The sequence below is a fragment of the Tachysurus vachellii genome, chromosome 3 (assembly GCF_030014155.1).
Source record: "Tachysurus vachellii isolate PV-2020 chromosome 3, HZAU_Pvac_v1, whole genome shotgun sequence".
Classification (NCBI taxonomy): Eukaryota; Metazoa; Chordata; class Actinopteri; order Siluriformes; family Bagridae; genus Tachysurus; species Tachysurus vachellii.
This window is the reverse complement of record NC_083462.1, coordinates 20,728,007-20,752,280: the sequence shown is the minus strand read 5'-3', so window position 1 is coordinate 20,752,280 and position 24,274 is coordinate 20,728,007. Positions and strand designations below refer to the sequence as shown.

At 36.8% G+C, this 24,274-nt stretch overlaps 1 protein-coding gene across 3 annotated transcripts in view; it reads right to left on the bottom strand.

Moving 5' to 3' along the window:
• The window catches only part of nkain2 (sodium/potassium transporting ATPase interacting 2), a 193,055-nt gene that overhangs the window by 97,676 nt on the left and 71,105 nt on the right, over positions 1 to 24,274 (bottom strand). For all 3 annotated transcript variants that reach the window (XM_060864968.1, XM_060864967.1, XM_060864969.1), the window contains 2 exons: positions 19,799 to 19,936; positions 11,625 to 11,705 (listed from right to left, as the gene is read on the bottom strand). In XM_060864968.1, coding sequence (XP_060720951.1) covers positions 11,625 to 11,705; positions 19,799 to 19,936 — 219 coding nt within the window. The remainder of the gene's footprint in view (positions 1 to 11,624; positions 11,706 to 19,798; positions 19,937 to 24,274) is intronic.

Below are 24,274 nucleotides of genomic sequence, written 5' to 3'. Positions count from 1 at the left end.
TATATATATATAAAAAATATCTTTTTGTAGCTACATCAGTGACATACTGTAAAGTGAAAGTAGCTAGCTAATTATTTTTGTCTACGATTGTTTAAGCATAAATGCAATTCTTTTTGGTTAATAAAGACCCATTTTTATTTAGAATAAGAAATTAAATGATAGGGGGCACGGTGGCTTAGTGGTTAGCACATTTGCCTCACACCTCCAGGGTTGGGGGTTCAATTCCCGCCTTGTGTGTGTGGAGTTTGCATGTTCTCCCCGTGCCTCGTGGGTTTCCTCCGGGTACTCCGGTTTCCTCCCCCGATCCAAAGACATGCATGGTAGGTTGAATGGCATCTCTGGAAAAATTGTCCGTAGTGTGTGATTGCGTGAGTGAATGAGAGTGTGTGTGTGTGTGCCCTGCGATGGGTTGGCACTCCGTCCAGGGTCTATCCTGCCTTGATGCCCGATGTCGCCTGAGATAGGCACAGGCTCCCCGTGACCCAAGGTAGTTCGGATAAGCGGTAGAAAAAGAATGAATGAATGAATGAATTAACTAAATGATACTCGCTTTCTGCTTGTTATATAGATTGTTATTGTCTTAGCATCACAAATATTTAGCTTAGCTGTTTTTTTTAAGGATTTTTAGGATAATTAAACCTCAGTATGTAAATGCTTTTTATAAAATACTGTTATTTTATTTCCTTTCTAACCACATGGCTAATTTCTTTGATCTCATTTTTAGTAAGGAACAAATAGGACAGTTGACCCCTTGTGACATAACCCCTAGTAAGTAGTCAGTAATGCTGGTATTTGACTTTAGAACAGAAACATGTCCAGATTATTATGGCCATCCTGGTAATTATTGAAACTTCAGAACATCTTGTATACCAGAGAAGGATGGTATGCTGTTTGTGCTATAAGATGATTTACAATGGTCAGTGATCAATGGTCAATCTGGTCAAACATTAAAAGAGCCCTATCCTAGCTGCAGCAAAAAGCCGATGATCAGGTGATGAACCAGACAAAGCTCCTGATCTTGCATGGAAAGTCAATCAGTGGAAAAAGTTATTGACCCTTTCGCACACTGTTCAGCACCATGAGGCTTGACTAACAATTCTGCTCGATGAAATGCAGAGCCACCTACATGATGGATACAGTGATGATAGTAAAAGAGGGCACAAAATCTGCCCCTATGCTGACATTCTAAGCTTGGCTAAGGTATTTGTAATACTGACCTCAGTACTGAAACCTGGAAATGTTTCACTGTAGGCTGTTTGCGTTGCCTGAGCTCAACACGTGTCAGGAATATCACACGGGCAGATCTCAGTGGCAGGAAAAAAGGAATCGCGGCATTGGTTAAGTCCATCTTGTTTAGGCAAGTGAATGATAAGATCCTCATTATAGTGAAACTGGACATGAAACTAGTTAGAAATCACTCAATTTTATATCACCCTAACCTTGGCAGACCATGTTTCATGGACCTTGTTAGTAGCAAAGTGGTTCATGCTCTATCATGCTGAAGAAGGTTCAGGCCTCTTAGTTCCAGTGAAGGAAAATTGTAATGTGCAGCATACCAGCATTCTAAATAAATATGTATGCTTCCAACTTTGTGGTAACAGTTTGGGGAGGAACCACATATAGGTGTGATGGTCAGTTCTCCCCATACTTTTGTCTATATAGTGTATATTGATGGTAACTTTGGCCTATGTAACTTTGACACTCTGTAAAGTTTGCACTTTAATTTGCTGTTGGCAAGTGCTCTCCTGAGGTTAGTAATAGGCCAATAAAACCCGGTATCAGGAAGTTTTAATTACTTATTTAACAAAGGGTTAGATCCATTTAAATAATAGGAAATCAGATATATAGATTTCCTCCTAAAGGCTAGAAGACTCAAGGTTGTGAGTCTGAGATAGTCACTAATTACACCACAGTGATAAAAATCACTATCACATTATTAAAGAAACCTCATTATCCTCAGGTTTGTGTACTTGAATGTCTATAATATGGTTCTGACACAACAGACTATTATCGCAGTTCTTGAATAATTGGACATGATAATTCATGAGAATTCAAAAGAACAGTCTAACAGGTTAATGTTCCCTAATATGTACTGTAATGGATAAATGGTCAGAGGTCTAAAGGAGGGTCGCTAGATCTCTAGACATTAGAACTCCTGGGATGCCAAGAAATTGAAACCATAGTTTGTAGTTGTTGCAGAAACCTGCTATAACCCTTAAAGGATAAATCTAGAACCACAAAAGATTCTTCCTTAAACTGTATATGTAAATCCCTACAACAAAGAAGTAAATTCCATGTGAAAAGCTAGAACAGCTAATCTGATGATGTAACCAATCGAACTTTTTACCAGAGGCCAAAAAATGGCCTGGGAAATTTCTTTATCATGTCATTCCATCATGTCATATCATTAATAGCTTATATGAAAGGAGACATAGTGAGCTTTAAGAATCTTTAGTTTTTCATTGGTATTTTTGTTTTTACGAAGTCTATACGTGGAAATATATTCATAAAAAAAATCTAAAAGACAAAGACAATTAGTTTTTTCCCCCACACAAATGCTTATACCTTTAAGATAAAAGGTTATATAAAACTCATTAATGCCCCAAGTGCTTGCACATAAGCATCTAAAATCTTCAGGTGTTATCTTCAAACACTATTCTGTAGTGTTTTCACAGAAGGGGTAAAAATGTCTCACGCTGAAAGCCAACAGTGTTCTGATTCGTTTTAAATCAGATTTGTAAAAGAATTAATTTGTTTATACTGATTGAACATGTCCGGTATATCAATTTTGACAGTGTAGTGGTAAAAAGGTTGAAATGATTGTAACATATTGATGCCTCAATCACTGGATTACTTTGTGTGAGGAAGGAATACGTGCTGGATGAAATAACAGTCCACTGCATTAGTCATGTCAATTTATACATGGCATGTATTTTTGAGAGGTTGAGAGAAGACTGGAAAAACAAGCTCAGGATCAATCCTAGAGCTTTGGAGCTGCGAGGCAGCCATGCTACCTACTGTTTCACCATGCCACTAACCAAATAGGTGATAGCAGATAAAATAAGAACATTTCAAGTCAGTGGACCTTTGCACCCTTTTGTAACTGACTAACAGATAGAAATAGATACATCACAAACTATGTTGAAATAGGCAGACAAGTCTGGCAGACCTCTTTTCTGCTAGACTACTATCTCCGTTTTCTCTTTTCCCTCCATGCCCCAGTGGCATTGATGGGTGCTGATGGGAAATGATGGTCTTATTGAGCTAGTGCATGGACTCTAACTCATTTGTTCAGATGGGCCTGGAGCTGACAGACTCAGCCTTTTCCCCACCACTTCCCAGTGAAATTTACTAGAAATCACCTTATCACATTATTTTATCCCCTTGACAGTTTATCAGAATCTCTCCATTTTACTGTATATGAGCACTTGGAGTGTGCTGACAGAGCGTGGGCGAGATGCATTTTAAGCCTCCTTCATAGTAAAGGGCAAAGATAAACCTCGAGCAAGTGACTTTTATAGATTGAGTTTCTGGCTTTAACAGCAATATCACTTTCTGCACCCACACAGAAATATCCATATGACAAATGGCAACTCATAAGGGCAGACAAACTTGTTAAAAGTTTTTAAGGACGGGTGCACAAGAAAAGGTTGGCCGAAAAACATGTATTTACTGAGCACAACCTGAAGGAATGTGATGTATCCACAGTGCAGAATGTGGGAAGATCATAAATAAAGTTAAATGGACCTCATATTTATTATCAGTATTATGTTCAAACAAATCTAAAATAATGATGCATTTTTTGAGACTTTTCCTAATTGAAGTGAATGATTGAAATGCTTGGTATTTCATATAAATGTCCAGTATTATTATAAATGATCTTATATCTACTGTATTGTTATAACAAAATACAAAAAAAAAAAATCTAAAAAGATTACAAAATAATTGTCATTTTTACCAGAAATCTGTTTTTATCTCTAATTTCTGTGATTCAGTCCATGTTTTCCAAATTTCAGAAATCATAGCTAATATTTTGAAACTGCCCACTGACCCTTTTTGTAAAATTGGACCGTTTCCGAGAATACATTGGAAACTAGCCAAGCCTTGTTAAGCTAGAGGAAATCGGAGTAAAAATATCCTTCTGAGCATTGTGAGCACTAGATAGTGTTTTAGTTTGACATTTGCTAGATTAAAAAGATTGTTTTTTTCTCTCACATAGCACAAGATCTTCACTGAAATGTCACCACTGGAGAAGCCGATGTTTAAACCCCTCACTCTCTAGAACAGCTCTTTGGAAGTTTTAGGACTTCAAGTCAGAAATTCCCAGGCAGGAGCTAATCCCTTTTAAAAAGCTGTTCTTAAAAATTCACATTAACTAGCTTTAAGCTGTGGCAATTGGATTTGTACATTTTTAAGGTTAATGTCTTTTCATTGCATATTTACTATTGCAAATTTTTTTGACTATGACATCCATTTCACAGAGGCCCTGGAGATCAGGAATTACAGCAATAGCAAATAATTTCAAGCAAATCGAATCTATCAAACTAATTATATGCTCAAAAGGGCTGTACAAAAAACAAAGATGGCACAAAAACAGAAAAACACAAAAGCCACACCAAACGTGTCAGATGTAGCGTCCATTCATTATGAGCAGCAGCACAAGGGACTGAGGTTCATCAACAAACAACGAAATAAAACAGTGCAGGTGTGAGTCAGTGGCACTTCACTCAAGCACTTCACTGTCCTAAAATGTTTTTTCGGAAAGAATACAATAATGACAATGTCATGAAATAATCAAAAACTTAAATCAGGTCATTTTAACAGGAATAGATGTTAAACATTAGAGTAAATGAGATGATGTGTCGAAATCACATCACCAGCTCGGCTTCACAAAATTCACAAAAACATATTTACGATTTGTAAATATAACTACCACGTGCCAATCAGTCCTAATTGGGTGGAGTTTAGTCTATTGAAGCAGCTGTACTGTAACTCTGGTCTGGTTGCATGGATTTGTATGAAACTTGAAAGGCATGTTTACTCCAAGGCAAAATGGAGGTCTGAGAAGAAAGTTTGGGGCATTGATAAGTGGTGGAGTTAAGTTTCAAAAGCTGTAAAGTCTGATCATCTAAAAGTGGGTGAACAACAACAATGTGCTGACTGTAAGTGGATTTCATGGAAATGATGATGATTTATGGTTATTCCAAAAACATGTCTGCCATCAGCCAATCAGATTTGTTCAGGCGTTTTACATAATTAACACTGAGCTATTGTCACAGAACTTGATTGTCAGGGTTGCTTGGACATTTGCTGCTTGTACTTCCGGCAGTGTGTTTTTCATGTTCACGTGTCTTTGCCCTGCCCTATCCTTAATTCTTAAAAACCTACTTCTTATGTTTCTTAAGTGTTTACTTTATTTAAACCTGCATAATTGAGAAATATAATATTAATTTAAATCTTCACATAATTGAGAGTCAGAGGACAGGACAGTAGCTTTTGCCGTGTACCTTCAGGATTTGGGGGCTCAGTTCCCACCTCCACCCTGTGTGTGTGTGTGTGTATGTGTGTGTGTGTGTGTGTGTGTGTGTGTGTGTGTGTGTGTGTGTGTGTGTGTGTGTGTGTGTGTGTGTGGAGTATGCATGTTCTTCACATGCTTCAGGGATTTCCTCCTGGTATTCCAGTTTCCTCCCCTAGTCCAAAGACATGCTTCGTAGGCTGATTGGCATCTCTAAACTGTCTGTAGTGTGTTAAAAAGTGTGTCATAGAGTGTCTGTGTGGCCTGTGAAGGAGTCTCACCCTGGCAAAGGATAGACATTTAAATTTATACCAGTGAAACCATCCCATCCTTCATCCTAATGAAGACGTAAAGAACATTAACAGATTGGTAAAAACTAGGGTATTAATATCTAAAACCTCTACTTAATTACTAATTATGACTTTGTATTGATGGGCAGGTTCAAATTTCACTTGTATTTACAATATATCTAATAATCAGAGTAAGCAGCGGCAATGATTATTTCACAGACGTAAGAGTGTAAATATATCATCTTGTAAATCATCTTCTGCAACAAGACCCAACTGCATGTTAACCTACTGTATAAAATAGAAACCTTCTTAAAATAAAAAGTTATTTCAAATTAAACAAAGCTTTGCCATGGCCCTAAATATGTCAGAAATTGGGTGAATATTATAACTGAGTGAATTCAAAAGCAGCTCAAGGGATAAAAATGATTGCAGACAGATATAAAGGCTATTAAAATAGCTTCAGAGTATATTTATATCATGTTTCAAAAATGAAGCACAAACCTATAAACTGATATACTGTAATTTAATTGATTTTCTTCTTTTCAGCATGCACTGACTATTTTAGTCACATTTCTCTTGAGCTACTGGAGGAACATCTGTGAAACCTAATACACTGACTGTTTTCTTACAAAATATTAGTTTCTTTTTTTTGTCCTATTTATTTTGTCAGTCAAACCTTCACACTCATGCACAATGCCAGTGTCCATCTTTTATTTTTCTTTTACCTTTTGTACATTTATCTTTTTATATAAATCCTTCTATTAGATTTACATCCCTAATATGCAAGCCAGAGGCAACGGTGTAAACAAAATCTGCCTGAGACAAGGGAGAAAACCTGAGAAGGAGCAGAGTGAAAAGGAGATGTGTCTTATTCTGAGTTACAGAATAATGGGATTCTACATCGTTACAGTATATAGGTGTAAAAGTGTAAAGAAAAACATGTACTGAGTATGTTGACATTATTTTCAGTATGAGCAGTTCATAAGTAAGAGTCCAAGGGTGAACGTCTTGATGATTACAGCAGCGGTTGTTAGAATGTACTGTATATATTTATGAACTAAATGCATCTCTTTTACCCTTTAAAAGCATTTTCATGCTTTGTTTAACAAGCTCATACATTAATTATTTATTCACATATCACATTCTATAAGAATCCGGATATGTGTATTTTGGATTTTCTGTTTTTCAAGTTGTAACAATAGTACAATAGTAATATTCAACTCTCTCTCTCTCTCTCTCTCTCTCTCTCTCTCTCTCTCTCTCTCTCTCTCCTCTGTCACTCTCTCTTACTGATTGTCTGTCTGTCTGTCTGCCTTTCTCTCTCTCTCTCTCGGTGTCACTGTCTCTCTGTTTCTCTCTCTCCCTCTCCTCTGTCACTCTCTCTCTTACTGTCTGTCTGTCTCTCTCTTTCTCTCTCTCTCTCTCTCTTTCTCTCTCATATACATATATATAAAAAGAAGAAACTAGAACATATATAGTTAGGGGTATTTAAGTATATTAAAAATATATATATTGATTGAAGTGATTTTATAATTTCCTAACATAGGAATAAAGGATAAATAAGTGTTAAGAATAGCCAACGTTTGTAGTTTGTAAACAAAAACTATTTTTTTATTCAAAGTAACATTCTCCATACATTCATTTCTGAAGCAGAAAATGTTTTATTGGTTGGTCTGCGGAAAATCTGCCTGTGTTAAAATATGGAACTAAGCACAAAAGTAGAGAAAGGAAGAGAAGTTTACATATTCACATATCCTTGAGGAAAAGCAGTTGGGTTCTTAGGCACAGCTAAGCTGCTGGTTAATGTCTCATGTTCTGGCCACAACGAACAGCTACAATTTCTGCCAAATTGCCTGAATATACACACAGACTAGAAGACGTTGCTGTGTTATTTACTTGCTCTGCCTTTCTATCTCTTTCTCTCGCTATCTCTCTTGTCTACTTCTGCCACAACTTCTCAGAGTCTATCCCTATAAAGCCTATTGTATCCTGTTCCAAACATAAAGACACAACCCATGGCCAGGGACTGACAGTAACCACTTGAATATTTAAGCACAAAGATAAGATGTCATTTTTTCGACATCGGGCGGATCTGTGTGTGCTGTATGAGGACATCATGGTTGGAGACTCATCATCCGTGTTGTGAGGAAGACAGACGATATTACCTTTCTCTGCAAGTGCAAATTAGATTGACCTGCAATGGCAAATGGCAGATTGGATTTTTTTTCCCAAGGAGCAAAACTGTATTTGTGTCACTCCGGTCACTTTTTCTACTTTCTGATTTCAGCCTTTCGGCACAAAGAGGTTGCAGGTTGCTTTCACATGAGAGATGGAGTGCACCAAGCAAGATTGGGGATTCCTCACCTATTAATCTTCATTTGTTTATGCTGCTGATCTAACCCAATTACATTTGCCACCACAGAGTGCCAAATTCATTCCTGGTTAAATGCATTACAGTGAGATGCAACCAGGACATGAGATAAATCACAATAACTAATACGCCATTGCTAGCTCGTTAAAATAGAACTGAATAATCTTGTATTGCCGTAATCATTTTGCCAGTTTAACACGAGATGAAATGCTGCCAACCACTTTTCATTTCTGCCAACTGACAAGATCACTTGGGGGACGTAAAGATGCTGAAGATGCAAGGCTCCTCTAAAAGCAGCGGAAGAGCTCTTGAGCAGTGCAGGCTGAAGCTTTTGGATTATTATTTTTTTTTGTTTTGTTTTCACTCCTCTGTGCCGCAGCACTGACAGCCTGCCAGGAGGAAAATCTTCAAAGCTTTCAAAAATCTAACTGGACAACAGCAAATGGCCGGTGTGAGCCTAGGGGGGAAATAACCGCATTGACTTGGCCTGGCTTCTTAAAGAGCACCGTGCTACAAGTGGAAGAGGAAAATGTAAATGCTTGATAAGAAGCTAATCACGCAATGATTTCACGCAATAATGGCTGCAAGATAGTATTAATACAATCTTTATCTCAGCAGCTCAGCATCAGTTCAGAAGCTACTAGAGCATACGTGTTCAGATAAAAAAAGGAAGAATTTTAGATCTCTGTCTCTCTATATATACTGCTATTTTATGTTCATTGTGTTCTTATATTTTATTGTCTATTGCTGTTTTACTGGAAAGCACCTTGTGCTCCTATAGTATATAGTATATATATACTATATATATACTAATATATATATATATATATATATATATATATATATATATATATATATATATATATATATATATATATATATATATATATATATTAATCCAAATGGACAGATAGGCATCCAACCCTGAAGTCTGCTTCTGCATTACAATCAATTTCTACTGTATCTCCACAATTTCATAATATTTCATAGACATTAGCAGAGCATCAGCATGTCATGACTGCTCTCAAGAAAAAAGAGGTTCTTCATAAACATGACTCATTTTTGTTGTCCTGGCTGGCATTATACTGGCGAACATGAACGAATCATTAACTGATTTTATCAGGACACTGGCTTAAAGATCGAACTATCAAGACATTTATAATATTTAAGAGAATTTAAGGGAATTTCAGTGGTTGAAGATAAACAACTTGAAATTTTAAATTAGCACTTGGGTTTGATGTCACCATTTCCTCTGAAGATAGAAACATTTGTGTGAAAAATAAATTGACTTTTTTTTAATTGCTTCTATAAATATTTTACCCCTAGTAGGCAAGATAAAAACAGAAATATTCAAAATAAAAAATACAATTTCTTAAAGTGTCTCATGTGTAGTGCACCATTTGGGATGCTACAGCAAGTTCCGCTATTTACAAAAATGATGTACGTTTACTGTATGTTGTTCTGTTGTTATGTAGGATTTTATTTTGTGCTGGATTGAATAAACTGTTATACGGGTATGATTCATGAACATTCACACAAACATCAGTTAATAAGCTGCTTTACTGCATATTTAGAAAATTTAAGTAGAAAATTAAAACAGAGGAAATAAACCACAAACCCATAATAGTGTGCTGTACAAACAAAAGGCTTAGTAAAGTGTGTGTGTTACAACACCGGAGACTGTAAACCATGGTGTGTGAAGCTGAGATTTGTAGTTTCAGGGTGGCCATGTTTGTAGGCGTTGCTGTGTAAGACAGAGTTGACCTGGCAAAAGCTTATTAATACCAGAGCTTCTCATTTGTTATTCTTAAATAACAGAGTAACTAACCAGAGTCAGTTAAGAAAACCTCAAAGTAAAAAATTATTTTCAAATGTGTCACGTTTTCTTTGGTGAATTTACTACATCATGTAATTTTCTTGTCAGAATATGTAAGGATTTGTTGCTACATAAGTTATGACTCGACTATAAATCATAAGCCAGACACACTGTTTCCCAACACGTAACTGATTGTATAGCTTTTCATGTGAAATAAAAAACAGACAGTAAAGCAAAGTCGTGAAGATTTTATAAAATCAACAAAGCTGAAAACATCTTCGATACAACAGATGGAAGCTTTCACTCAGAAAAAAGCGTGGAATGCTTTCTTTCTTCTCTTTCTTAGATAATCATGTTTTATCTGTCTTTAAACTAAGTGAGAGAATTATATCACAGGAAGATGAGATGACCTGAAAATAGATCTGAAAGGCTTTCTGGAGATCTATAAATAACCAGATCAGTGTGAAGAAAGACGCATTGAAAAGATATTAGTCTGTTATAAGTTTTTTTTGTGAAATACGAGATCAGTGATAAGATTATACAGTCGTGACAGACCGACTTGGAGCTCTGATTGACTCGCAACCGACGGTGTGATTTAATGATCCAGTAATCAATCTCCAGTGAAGATCTGTAGCTGAGGAACCAACAAAACAATCCCATTACTGTAGCTACGGGCCATTTCTCATCATTAAGAATAGAGTGCTGTTCTGTCGGGTAATCCAGCATTACCACTCCCGGTATTATCATTCAATTCTAACAATTCTATTTCATGATCTGCTGCATGACTGACAGAAACTCATAAATGACCCAACAGCCATCTGGCGTTGTGTTTATTTCTATCTTCTTCTATCCAATGACGTTGTTCCAGACTACCACCTAACATCATACGCTAGTCGGGATGAAGTGTGTAACACATATGACCTTGGAAGCGATGACAGCAGCAGCAGCAATGATATTTGGCCTGGATTAATGAAGGTGCGAGAGGGAGGCACTCATGTAGTTGAAGTCTAGTTCTGTTCAACGGCTGTCATTTGCACAGATGATAAGGAGCAAGCTTTAAAAACGAGAAATCAAAATAAGATCCGGAGGTGTCTCGTTTGCTTGAGGGGAAGCGGCGCTACTTGGAAAATGAAAACGCGGTACATGGAGTGCTTGACGAATCCGAAAATCAACTTACATGCCTGGTTTGGCATTTAATTGGGCACAATATCTGACATCTTGACATTTTAATTATACTAAATTTTTTCTACATATATAACAGATGGAGGAGAATCATTTTTCCTTTAAAATAAAAGCAGAGGCAAAGAAAATAGTGAAAAAAGCAATAAAATGCATTTCTTACATATTTGCATGTATATGAAAGTATTATAGAAGAAAGGCTACAATAAACCAGGAACTAGTGCTTTAGCTCGCTGTTGCTGTTGACAGGAAGGATTTTGCTCTCGGCAGTGACCTCGTATGCAGAACATCTCTTTGAGAGTGAAAGACGTTACAGCGAACAATTTATGAGATATGTGATGAAAACGAACCTGCAAACAACTGGCAAGATTGTTCTGTGCTATCTAGAAAACAGATCTATGCCTTGGAAATAAATTGCAGCCCTGTATTACAAACCAAGTGAAGATCCATTACCTTGGAAAGGTCACCCACTTCCAGGTAGAAGCAGATGACAAAGATGTTCCAGGTGACCCAGAGCACCAGCCAGACTGCATACTGGGGGAAAAGAAAACAACAACAGAAAAGATATAAATGTATTATATGGACAAGTTAAGATTTCCAAACAATGTTGTCTGAAGGAAACTTGTGTTAAAATTTAGAATCGATTTTCAAATGTATAAATCACAGACATGGGGTTGGCTTTGTGCTGTAAGAATTCCACATACATGTTTTTTAATTTATTTTTTTACCAAAAATAAATAAAAAAATCACAAAAATAAAATAAGGAACATTAAACATTAAATTAAGATGTCTAATATTGTGCAAAAACTCCCTGAGATGATATGAGAAAGAACTTTAAGAACATTTATCTTTTGCCTAATTATTTGGTTTTTTTTTGTTTTGTTTTTTACCTAGCCTACTAGGGGCAATAAATTCATAGAATAAAAGTTGGTTTTCTTTCCTCTAAAAATGTATCTATCGTCAAAGTAAACCATATAATATCATACTCATTTCTGCTCTCTGAGATCTCTAAGCACTGGAAATTTAAAGGCATTATATTCAAATATTAAAATTCTACACACACAACACACACAGAATTTGTACTTTTTATTTAAAGTATTTCTGTTTTATCCAGCCCGCTGGGGGCAAAATATTCATTAAAAATGGCAGAAAAAAACAAAAAATATTCATCTTTTTTCACAATTGTTTTTATCTTCAAAGTAAATGGTGATAGCATGCTCATTTCTGCTCTATGAGATGCCTAAAATGCTTCTTCAAAAACATCTAAAGTTTGTCTTCAAACACAAAAATCTTTGTCGTGACCTATTTTAGATTATAATTTCAGTAAATTTCAGTAAATTTCAATTTATAGTTATAGCCATCTGTACATTATGTTCATAGTACACACACATCTGTAAATTACTTCCATATTACCACTTTATTTAACTTATTTAACTCTTGTAAACACTATATCCTGCACTTGCTACTATTGCACTCTGGTTAGACCTAAACTGCATTTCGTTGCCTTGTACTTGTACATGTGTAATGACAATTATGACAAAGTTGAATCTAATCTAATCTAATCTAATATTACATTTTATTTGTATAGCACTTTTAACAATGGTCATTGTCTCAAAGCAGCTTTACAAATCATTATATATACATATTCTTGTATTGTGATCATCCAATACTCGGTTTATGTTTGTAGGAGAGGTAAGAAAAAGAGTGCTTCCTGGAGTGTCTGGAGAGTTTATACTGAAGAAATAACATGAGTCCTTGTTCACCAGGATTTTAAAGGAATTTTTTTACCACCATTTCAATTCCAATATGATCTAGTAAATTGCCTGGGGTTATTTCTTCATGTGCTTTTTTTAGATGGCAAAATATGGCATAATCTTAACAAAAGTGAGCAGTTTGTAAAAATGACTCACAAGATAGATTCAGTCATGACTAAAAGCCTAGAGATATTTTGTTAATAATGATGTTACTTCACTTCCTCTTGTGGAGAAGTGCTAGCTCTGGGGTTAAGATGTTGGACTACTGAAAGTTCAGAAGGTTGTGAATTTAAATTGCCAAGATGCCACTGCTGGGCCTTTGACCAAGGCCTTAATCCTCAAGTGCTTAGTTGTATAAATAAGATAAATGTAAGTCACTCTGGATAAAAGTGTCTGCCAAACGAGGAAATTATGTACAATGGCATTAATTACAATTCGATATCACCAGGATAAGTCTGGTTCCTCTCAAGGTTTCTTCCTCATATCATCTCATGAAATATTTCCTTGCCAACTTTAAAAGAATTCAAATTTTACTTGTCAAAAAAAAAACATAAAAATAAATTATAAACGACATGCAAGACGACAAGTAAAATGCTATTTATGATTGTCTGGGTTATAAAAATGAATTACAAATACAAATAGTCAAATAAAAGTAAATGTAAATAAAATAAGCTGTACGATAAAATGGAATTTGCTGTATATTGACTGGTGATTATATATAATATATATAATAGTGATCTAAATATACAAAAAAATACCATTTAAATATGTACATAAATATACATTTTAAAATTCTATAATTATATGCAGATTTTTTCTATTCCTCTAAAGCTAAAAATGCATTGTTAAAAGTGCTTAAAAAATAAAACACTTTCAAGTTTTTGTAAAAAAAAAAAAAAATCCAGTCCAAATAGGGCTTAATCTCAAACCGTGAATGTTAACAGGCTAGATAAACCTGACATTTTTCCCATACGAGTGACTCGTTGGTTAGCAAAAGGATGAGTAGGTTTGTTCCATAATTAATCGTGTCATCCGTGAACCTCAACCCCGTCCTCCACAAAACTGAGACCTGCTTTTGCCCACTAAAGCAGAGTTGCCATGTAGGAGTGTGTGTAGGAGTGTGTTTAGCACACGTGCTCCCCGCTGTGCGTGCTGAAGCTTTCAAAACAGCATGACACAAATCAGAAACAATGAGCATGCAAGATCATGGAGATTTAAATAAAAAATTAAATAAAAAGATTTTCAGTCTGTTAAACACATGCTCTGCTTGTCCTTGAGGAGGAAATGAGAATAATAAAAGTGCTTAGTAAAGCTGTAAAAAATAGTGGCAACTATTAGTAACCTTTTTTTATGTTGTTGTCATGTTGGCTCTATAATGTTAAGCTGGCTGTGCTTTTAGATCAAATCATACATAGCTGATGTGACTGAAATGAAAAATAAGTAGACCGTCAGCCAGAAATGGAAAATCAATTCCGGTTACCTGTGAGAAGCTGAGCCAGAATCTTTCATTTTAGCAGGCAAGAACGTATCAATGCTGAGTGACTCAGAGCGCTCAGAGCGCAAGACGAGTGTTGTTCTCTAGACTGGCACATGTCATAGGTATTTTTTGTTGCTTTGTGTGAAGGCCTTAGAAGGCCAATTTGGCTCAGTGGAAAAACAGACATTAAGAGAATTAGAAACCGGCGCCGATGTCTTTTCCGTCAACAAAGTCGGAGCAACAGCAAATCAATCCTAGCAAACCTTGAGAACATGACTAAGATGGATGCCGTGTAGCTTTATAGCAGAGTAATGCACCAGACTAAGCTGGGATTTTATTGACGATGGCCTTGGAAAGGTCTCAGGTGCAGAAAAGTGTTTTCTCATTTACACATCGCCTGGGGTGGGGATGGGATGGGACTACGATACAGACGCAAGAGGCTTTAACAAAGGACCAGTTTATAAAGAGCCTCCCACTGATCTTAAACTTTGGAGAAAAACTGATCATTGACTTCAATTAGAACAGCTTGAAATTTTACATTCCTGTGAAGAAGATTCAGTTGGAGAAGGTCCATATTTTATATTTTATTCCGTGACTTTTTGCGTGTTTATATTTCAGTCTCAGAGTTAAAAAAAGAGGTAGTCTGATAAAAAGACGTTTAATTTTTGCCTTTTCAAATCTGAGTTGCTGTCTGGACTGTAAGTGAAGAAGAAGAAGAAGAAGAAGAAGAAGAAGAAGAAAAAGAAGAAGAAGAAATAATAATATACATGATGGAAACTGTAACCTCCAGGTTGTCAGGACTCTGCCTGGACTTTGGCCATGTGCCTTTTGTTTATGTTTCATGTTCACGTGTCTGCCCCGCCCTTGTCTTTTCCGCCCCGCCTCTGCACACCTGTCCCTCATGTTTATTGATTATTTGTATTATTTAGTTGAGCCGCGTTGCATTGTGCAGCGCGGAATCCTCTTGTCTTCATGTCTGGTTTTGTCTGTGTCCTGTTTCGTGTTTTTTGGTTATTAAATCCTGTTTTTGTTACGCTGTCCTGCATTTGGGTCCGTTTTTATCCCACGTTCACTGACAGAAGGATTCCGCCAGACCAGGACCCAGCAGGACAGCTGAAGCTTGGACCGGCCGCTCGGGAGCATTTATTTTATTTTTTTTTCTCCCCTGGACTTTGCGGGTTTTGGTGACATCGGTCCGCATTTTTCCGGTGGGGGACGCCGCTCACTTCCTGGTTGCGGGCCGTGTCACCAGCCCGAGTTTTGTTTTTTCGGTGACCTGTGACATCGCCCCGCATCTGTCCGGTGGGGGGCGTCGCTTCACATCCGGTTTCCTTGGAGGACGCCGCCCCACTTCCTGTCCGCGGGGGGTGTTGCAGGCCCGTGTTTTACCCCCTGGATTTTTTTTCTGTTCTGTGGAGGATTTTGTTTTTTCCCTGCCCTCCCTCCCCTTTTCCTGGTTCTCGAGAGGTGGGTCTGGCTGCGGTGCGTCGGGGGCTGTGCTCGGGCCCTCCTGTTCGGCTGTGGACGTCGCTCGGCCCTCCTGTTCGGCTGTGGACGTCGCTCGGCCCTCCTGTTCGGCTGTGGACGTCGCTCGGCCCTCCTGTTCGGCTGTGGACGTCGCTCGGCCCTCCTGTTCGGCTGTGGACGTCGCTCGGCCACTCTGGCTGCGCCGCCGTGTGCCTTGCTCCCCCCACCTGCCTCGCCGTGTGCCTTGCTCCCCCCACCTGCCTCGCCGTGTGCCTTGCTCCCCCCACCTGCCTCGCCGTGTGCCTTGCTCCCCCCCTCCTGAACCCGTCGGGACTGTCAGGACGGTTTGGCGCGTCGGGAGCCGCGCCTTGAGGGGGGGTTCTGTCAGGACTCTGCCTGGACTTTGGCCATGTGCCTTTTGTTTATGTTTCATGTTCACGTGTCTGCCCCGCCCTTGTCTTTTCCGCCCCGCCTCTGCACACCTGTCCCTCATGTTTATTGATTATTTGTATTATTTAGTTGAGCCGCGTTGCATTGTGCAGCGCGGAATCCTCTTGTCTTCATGTCTGGTTTTGTCTGTGTCCTGTTTCGTGTTTTTTTTGGTTATTAAATCCCTTTTCTGTTAAGCTGTCCTGCATTTGGGTCCGTTTTTATCCCGCGTTCGCTGATACAGGTATTGAATAATTTGGTTCCTAAGGACACTTAATGTGCATATTATTGCATACATTTATTGTGTAATGAGAATTTCATGACTTTGGTTAATGTTTTCCTGCATCTTGCAATGGTGATGTGATCATTTGTGTTTAAGGCACTGGACAACTGATTGGAAGGATGTGAGTTTGAAACCCAGGTCCACCAAGCTGCCAAAGCTGGGCGGGAGAAGTATTCATTACCTGGTTGATTGAGAGGGCTCTGGGTCTAAGGAGACATCTTGGACCCAGAGCTGGTTAGGACTTTACGGAGAGGCTGAGCAGTGAGCCTGGGAACCTAAAGGGCGGGGGCACTGTAACATCAGCACCAGCCTCTTTATAGGCTCTGGGTCATGTACCTACAATTAGTGCAATTTGCGACACCTGCCCACAATGCTATTTTAGACCCTGAGTTTTGGCGCTCGGCGGCGTGCCAGAGTTCAGGGTGGTAATATGTATCGCGTGGCGCTTTGAGAGGTAATAGATATATCCTTAGGAGTTAGAAAAAAGGTTTTCGATTGAGTCTCAGAGTGGTAATATGTATCAGAGTGCATAGCGGTAATACATATGACCCGGACTCATATGTATATACATATATATATATTTACAGTGACAAGCTTCCCCCCGCATGTTCCCCTGATTTATGTTTGCACCAATTTATATACCTACACTGTCATTACTCCCTATCAAGCCACACGCTTTCTCTAAATTCTTCGGATACCTGTCCGCTTTCCCATCCACTACACGAGTGGATAAGTGAAACCGGAGTCCCCCTAACAGTAGGTCTCATTTTATTGCAATTTAAACACTAGAGCTTTTGACTGTCATATAGATGTGTGTGATTTTCAGAGCTAGATGAAACTAGATGAAAATCCCATCATGTTCAGGTTTTTTTGTGTATGTTTATGCAGCACATTCTCTAATTGGAGACAGAAAAAACACAAATCTAACTATTTTAAAGTAGCAAAGTTTTCTGAATGAAACCAGTAGCAAGAAATGAACCAGGTGTTTGGATTTATTTTTCCCACATAAGGTAAATTATATAAATGTTGAAATGACATTGAAGAAAAATTTAGGGCCTTTTTACACCTGGTCACTTCATGTGTTTTCTCTGATCTGACAGCTATCTGATGTACTTCGGTTTGCGAGGAGTATAGCGCTGACGTATGTGTCTTGAACAACCACATTCATTTACACCTGTCCAGTTTCATCTGAAATGTGTCCCAGACCACCTCCTGAAGTGGTTTGAACGATCGGATTTATATCTGTCTCGAAAACGTTTCAGAGGGCATTTAGACCTGGTCTTTTTAACATGCAGCTATCCGATCACAGAAAACGCATGAAGTGACCAGGTGTAAAAAAAAGCCCCTTAAGGTTATTATCAGAAGGTTAACATATGGTTTCCAAAAAGTTCTTGTGAAACCAGAACTCATTATAGCCTGAAGTTTAGAGAACACTGCAAAAACCTTTGATATATATTACTGAATATTCTCATAATGTTCCTTGTTAGCTAGGAATTTCTGCTCAAATGTATTTTTTTAAAATAACAAAGAGGGAAGTTGTAACTACAATGTCAACTGCATTCTTTGGTCAGAGTAAAGCATATAAGTGCCTTCTCTTGAAAATACAGCAAGGTTTTGTGAGTCCACTTCTAGAAAATTAAAAGTAAAGAATGCTCATTAGGTGTGTTTCACTTTGTTAATGTTTTTAAAACACATTTATCTAAAGTATTGTACCATAACTGAACACTGTACATTGTATTATCTTGTTTTATTGTAATTTTGTCTGAAAAACGTCTGAAATCAGCTTCTAAAAAAGTTTTTTTTTTACTGACACACCCCCAAATCAGAAATTTTTCCACTCAAAAGCAAAGATTCCCTATTCTGACTTTGTTATGCTGTTCATGTGGGTTATCTCACAAATACAATATTCCTGAAATGACTTGAACGCACCATTATAGTAATTTATGATATACGAGATGTGTGATATTTGATATAACTGATTATTATTATCTTAGTTAACAAACATTTAAGTCTAGCAGACATATGTGTCTTGGAAACATCATGACAATTACTTATGGGAAATCCATCATATTGTTGGGACATGTTTGATGTAATAATAAAAATATATAACACCACTGTATTTTATAGTTTCCTGCATGGAAATAAAAATAGAGAAGCAAGGTCTCTGAGATATCGCATATAGCATGACATTATGACACTGATTCCCAAACCCAATAACAGTAAAAGTAATTCCTATTTCCTTATCACAAAATTTCTTCATACTAGTTTATGATCACACCACAGTCAGGATGTTTGATAGAGAAAATAAAAAGAAGTCGTTGCTTCTGAACTGATCCCCGAGGCAGAAAAAGAAATCTGCTATATATTGGTAAGCTGACACAGCCTGAGTGTGATAGCGTTGTCCTTCAGAACATCCATATCTCAAAGCACTACACAAGCTGGGGAATTTTTTTTTTCAAAGATTGTACCTGATTTTACTGACATGCTGTCATAACAAGGCCTTTAATTTCAGTCAGACACCACATGACACAAATTATCGGAACGTTGATTCTCATCCTGTTGAAAATGAATTATTGTCTTCGATGCTGCGCGATCAGATTCAGTCAGAGAATCAGCAGCGTCTTGGATCAACAGAGATGTAGGACATGTTTTTTAAAGAACATTTTATACGGGTTCTGAAAGTACAGAGTTTTATATCTTTAATAGATTTTTAAGGTTTAAAGGAAACTAAATGTTCTGTAACAGAACATTGTTCATTATCAGTGTGTTTTACAGTATGTCCAATCCTTTTAGAAAGTTAAGAAGCCTTAATTACACATCCTTTTAAGAACCACAATTTGAAAGAACATTCTCCAAAAGGTAATAATAATAATAATAATAATAATAATAATATTAGTAGTAGTAACAACAATTATTATTATTATTATTGTTATTATTATTATTGCTATTATTATAATTTTTATATTGTTGTTTTAGAAGTATCAGAAAATAATGTAGAATTTTACAGAAATTACACTCATTTTACCCTTTCATACATTTAATATTTAGACAGATATTCTCCTTTTCTATATCTTTATATAGATCTATTATATCTATATTTTTATAGATCTTTTTTATTTAAATTATTGCATGATATATGAATTTTGACAAAACATTAATAGTATCCCATGTTTTTGTTTATTAAGAATATTAATGTCTACACAGTGTCTAAACTCACCCCGGTGACGTATCTTGGCCTGAACTGCACCGTCCCAAACAGGCCCAGAATCACTGTGATGATGTGGATGAAGTTTGTGAGGATCGGCGCCCACTGATAACCAAGAAAGTCAAATATTTGCCGTTCCAAAATGCTAATCTGTAACAGAAACAGATTAAATCCAATCAAAAATTAGACCAGGTCATTAACTAGCCTGAAGGATAAAGAACACAGCAGTCATAAATCCTATAGCAAGAAATCAATGCAATGCTGTCATGCTTTTATTGAAATGACCCATGTGTAGCTGCAGTCAAGTTCTATTTGCTTTTACGTTCATTTGGTGGTGCACTGCTCATAAACTGCTGATGATGAATTGTCCAGTTTGTGCTAGAAGCCACATTTAATATATCTGCCAAATATGGAACTGTCATGTTCGTCCCGATCAAACCATCATATTTTGCATCTCAGTCTATCACTGTCCTTCATTTGTGACCGCATGACCTTATAGAGAAGGTCATACCTTCCTGTCCCGGTTAGCTCACTTCCACAATCATTTCCCATTCTTGCTAAAAGTTAAAATTGGGTTTACAATTAAACCCAACGTAGAAATCCCTGGCAAAACCCGTAATAATAGGTCTGAAGTGTGAATTTGGACTCTGACAGTTCATCATTATTTTAAATCCTTCTTGTTATTTTTGCTAAAATATGCTGTCTATTTGTTCTAGCCTGCAATAACTTCCCAGTAATACACACCTCTAGACTTAACCTGTTAATATATCTTTTAAGACACTTTTCCGAGAAGCCAAATGGAATTTGAAGTTTTGTTGTGTCCATGTTCGTCATTGAATGTCTTTGTCATGTCACACTGCACAGTGGTGTTTAATTGTTCATAGGAAAATAGACACGCAGGGCTTTTCGAATTTGTAGTTTATAAGTATTTTTGTTTTTATCTAACGTAGTGGGTCAAAATTCATAGAAAAGTTCCAAAAAGACAAAAATTGTTAGTTATTTTTATCCAAATTTTCTGTTTTCAAAATAAATGGTGATATCAAACCCATTTCTGCTCTCTGAGATGCCCCAAGTGCTTGTTCATAAACATAAAATTTGCTATTTTCAACCACTAAAATTCTGTATAAGATTATCAACAGAGGGGAAAATATGTCTCACACTGAAAACCAAAGTCCTGAATTTTTTATTTTATACCAGACTTGTGGCGGTAAAATAATTTATTTCTTTATACTGATTGAAAATGTCCCAGAAGTCTTTTTCTATTCCACACTGGCAAGTAAAGTAAAGGAACACAAGTGTACTGGTTAAAGGGATACAAAAAGTAGATCTTATTTATAGGACCCTAAATGCCTGACTGAATTTTTACAAAAAAAAAAAAAAAAGTTAAGCTATTTAGAAAGTATGAAGAATTGTGGAGGGTGAAAAATAGACTGAAGCTGACTGAATTAGACTGAAATATACATGTTAAGTCAATGGAACAGACACAAAATTATAATTCTAATGGCTTGCTTTAAAATATAAAAAAAATAAACCACACTTTTTTTGCCCTTGCTTCGCCACCTCACACCTACACTTACAGCATCTTACAGTCATGGAAGTTCATGTGCTCGCTTCAGTTTCTTTTACGAGCATGAAAAATTATATTCAAAGCTGTATTTATGCTACAGTCCATTTAGATATTCACCTCAGGTCAATGATACATCTATTTCTAAGTAGTGACCAGAACATGAAGGTTAATTGGGGCTGAAATTAGGGACTTGCCATCGTTCCGCAATAGCACAGATAGCTTGCAAATTAAAAGTGACAAGGCCAGCTTCTGGGTTCAACAAGCAATAGTACTTCAAGAGGCAAGGAAAAGAAAAATGTCAGGTCTTATTCCCAATGAAGGTTTACCCAGTGCCATTGGGAATAGCAGAGCTAATGCTAATGGCTTCTGAGACCCTATAGCCTGCTATGTATAGTGAGCAGTAATAATCTTTCGTAAACTCTCCTCTCTATTAAGTAAGATGTCCCTCATATCAACTTGTTATTTTTTCCTTTTCTCTTCAAGTTTGATCAAGCAAGCAAGTTGAATATAGCCTAATGTGATTATTTTTGACCATATAGTAAACAGTTATATAATGGAAATGACATAATCACACTAACCAGTGACACACAGATCTGGTACCTATCAATGTTTTTCCTCATAGAATAGAAAACATTTATTTTGTCACACATTACAGCACAGTGAAATTCTTTCTTTGCATATCCCAACTTTTAAGGTTGGGGTAAGAATGGGTCAGACATGACACAGCACCACTGGAGCAGAGAGAGTTAAGGGCCTTGCTCAATGGCCACAGCGGCAGTTTGAACCGCAATTACGTAACAACCCAGAGTTTTAACCACTTGAGCTACCACTGCCCCAAGCAGTGCATATCATCTCAGGGAGTTTGTCCTCCACACTGTCACCTGTGGCCTGCTCATTACGGCTCAATTCAAATTGAAAATTTATCATTTATATATATATATATATATATATATATATATATATATATATATATATATATATATATATATATATGAATTGTTTAAATGAGATCAGCACTCAGCTATTTTTATTTTTTTATTTAAAATTGCAGGGAAGTTCTTTCTTTCTTCCTTTTTTAAAGCCTGTTTTAATCACTTCATTTAATATTTGTGACATCACACTTCACTGTAATGTTTAATGGCTGATATGAAAGCAGACACACAGGGGTTAAAGAATTTGCAGGTTTGGATGTTTATTAGTAATTCTTTTACCTAGCATACTAAAGATTTAAACGGAAACCTTTTATTGTGGCAGTCATACACAATGGTTTATTATCAAAACACTTTAGTTGTCCTGTCTGTTTTATCTCTGTACCAGTGTTATTGTAGAGAGGTGTGAATTGTTTGAACAGCTGGGAGCTCACACCCCTACCCTTTCCCATCGCCCTGCTCACCAGTGGCTAAACACACAGAGTCATGGTCCTCTACACACACGAACCCAACAGGAAGCAATAAATTTATTTATTAGTTTGTCCTGATTGAAAGTGTCGGAGACAATAGAATCGAAGACCAGTGTATTCATGGAAAGGGTTAATGTAAAAGTAAAGCTTGGTCCCGAAGAAAAAGGCTATATATCATATGTTCTCCCATGTTTTTGCACCCATAAAGACATTAGCATAGTGTTGGTCATTTTGTTTTGTTGAGCTTTGGTGATCTGTCCTTGCATTGTACGTAAAATATATTACTCAAATCTGGCTAGCACCATTTTTTTTGACCTCAGTATGTTTAACTGAGGTGACTGTGTGTTGTACCTGAAGATTACGGTGTCTGTTGTGTGTAGTTCAGCAGGTTGTGGGATCCATAAGTACTGATATGGATGCTAGGTTTAAACATACCTAGTGAAAACAATAAGAAGCAGTGCTAAGATTCTTTCTATGGTTGTTGAACTACTGATTATATCTTGATATTGGCTTTATATTAAATGTTGAAAACTCATAATGTCATAATATTAGATAATGTTTAACCTGAGCATGTGTTTTTGATTTTTTTTAAAAAAAGCTGTGAGTTGGCTTCAGTGTCAACACATTGTGTGAGTCATGTTAAGATGTCAGTATGACTATGTTCACACACTTAGTGAGAGAAAAAACAAATCTACAGATAATCGTGACATAACTGGACATCACTTCATGCCACGGATTCATCATCCGCCTGTACTGGAGCATCTGCTAACACTTACAATCTGTTCAAAATGAATGATTTAGTTAACTTTCTGATTATTCTAAGTATTTAAGTAACTCATTTTACCAGAGGCCAAGAAATGGACTTTCTGCCTGCTTTGTTGTTTTTGCTTTCAGAATTGAACTGCTTTGTCATGTCACAATATACTGTGGTGGTTTGTGGATCACATGAAAGTAGGAACTTAGAATTTGGAGTTTCATAAATATCTTACCTAGTCTACTAATTCCAAAAAAAAAAAAAAAAAAAAAAGGTGCTTAATAATTTATATGAAACTAGAAAATCGCAGCTTTAAGAAGCCTACATGGGACAATAAAATCATACAAAAGTTCCAAAAAACAAAAATGTTCATTGTTTTTCCAAACAAATGTTTCTGTCTTCAAAGTAAATGTTGATATCTAACCCATTTCTGCTCTCTGAGATGCCCCAAGTTGTTATGTTTGTTCATAATCTTTTAAAATTTGAAGGTGTTTATCTTCAACCATTAACATTCAATGTAAGGTTATCAACAGAGGGGAAAACAAGCATCTCACACTGAAAGCCAACAGAGTCCTGACTCATTTTTGATTGGACTTACAGCTAGAAAATCATTAATTTGTTTATACTAATTGAAAATGTCTGATAACTCGATTACAATTCTGCTGGCAGACGGATATATTTGTAAAAAGGTAAATAATTGAAAATTCAATTGAAAATTGTAGAAATAGTTAAAAACAAGTAAACAAAATTAGTATCAATTTCCTCACC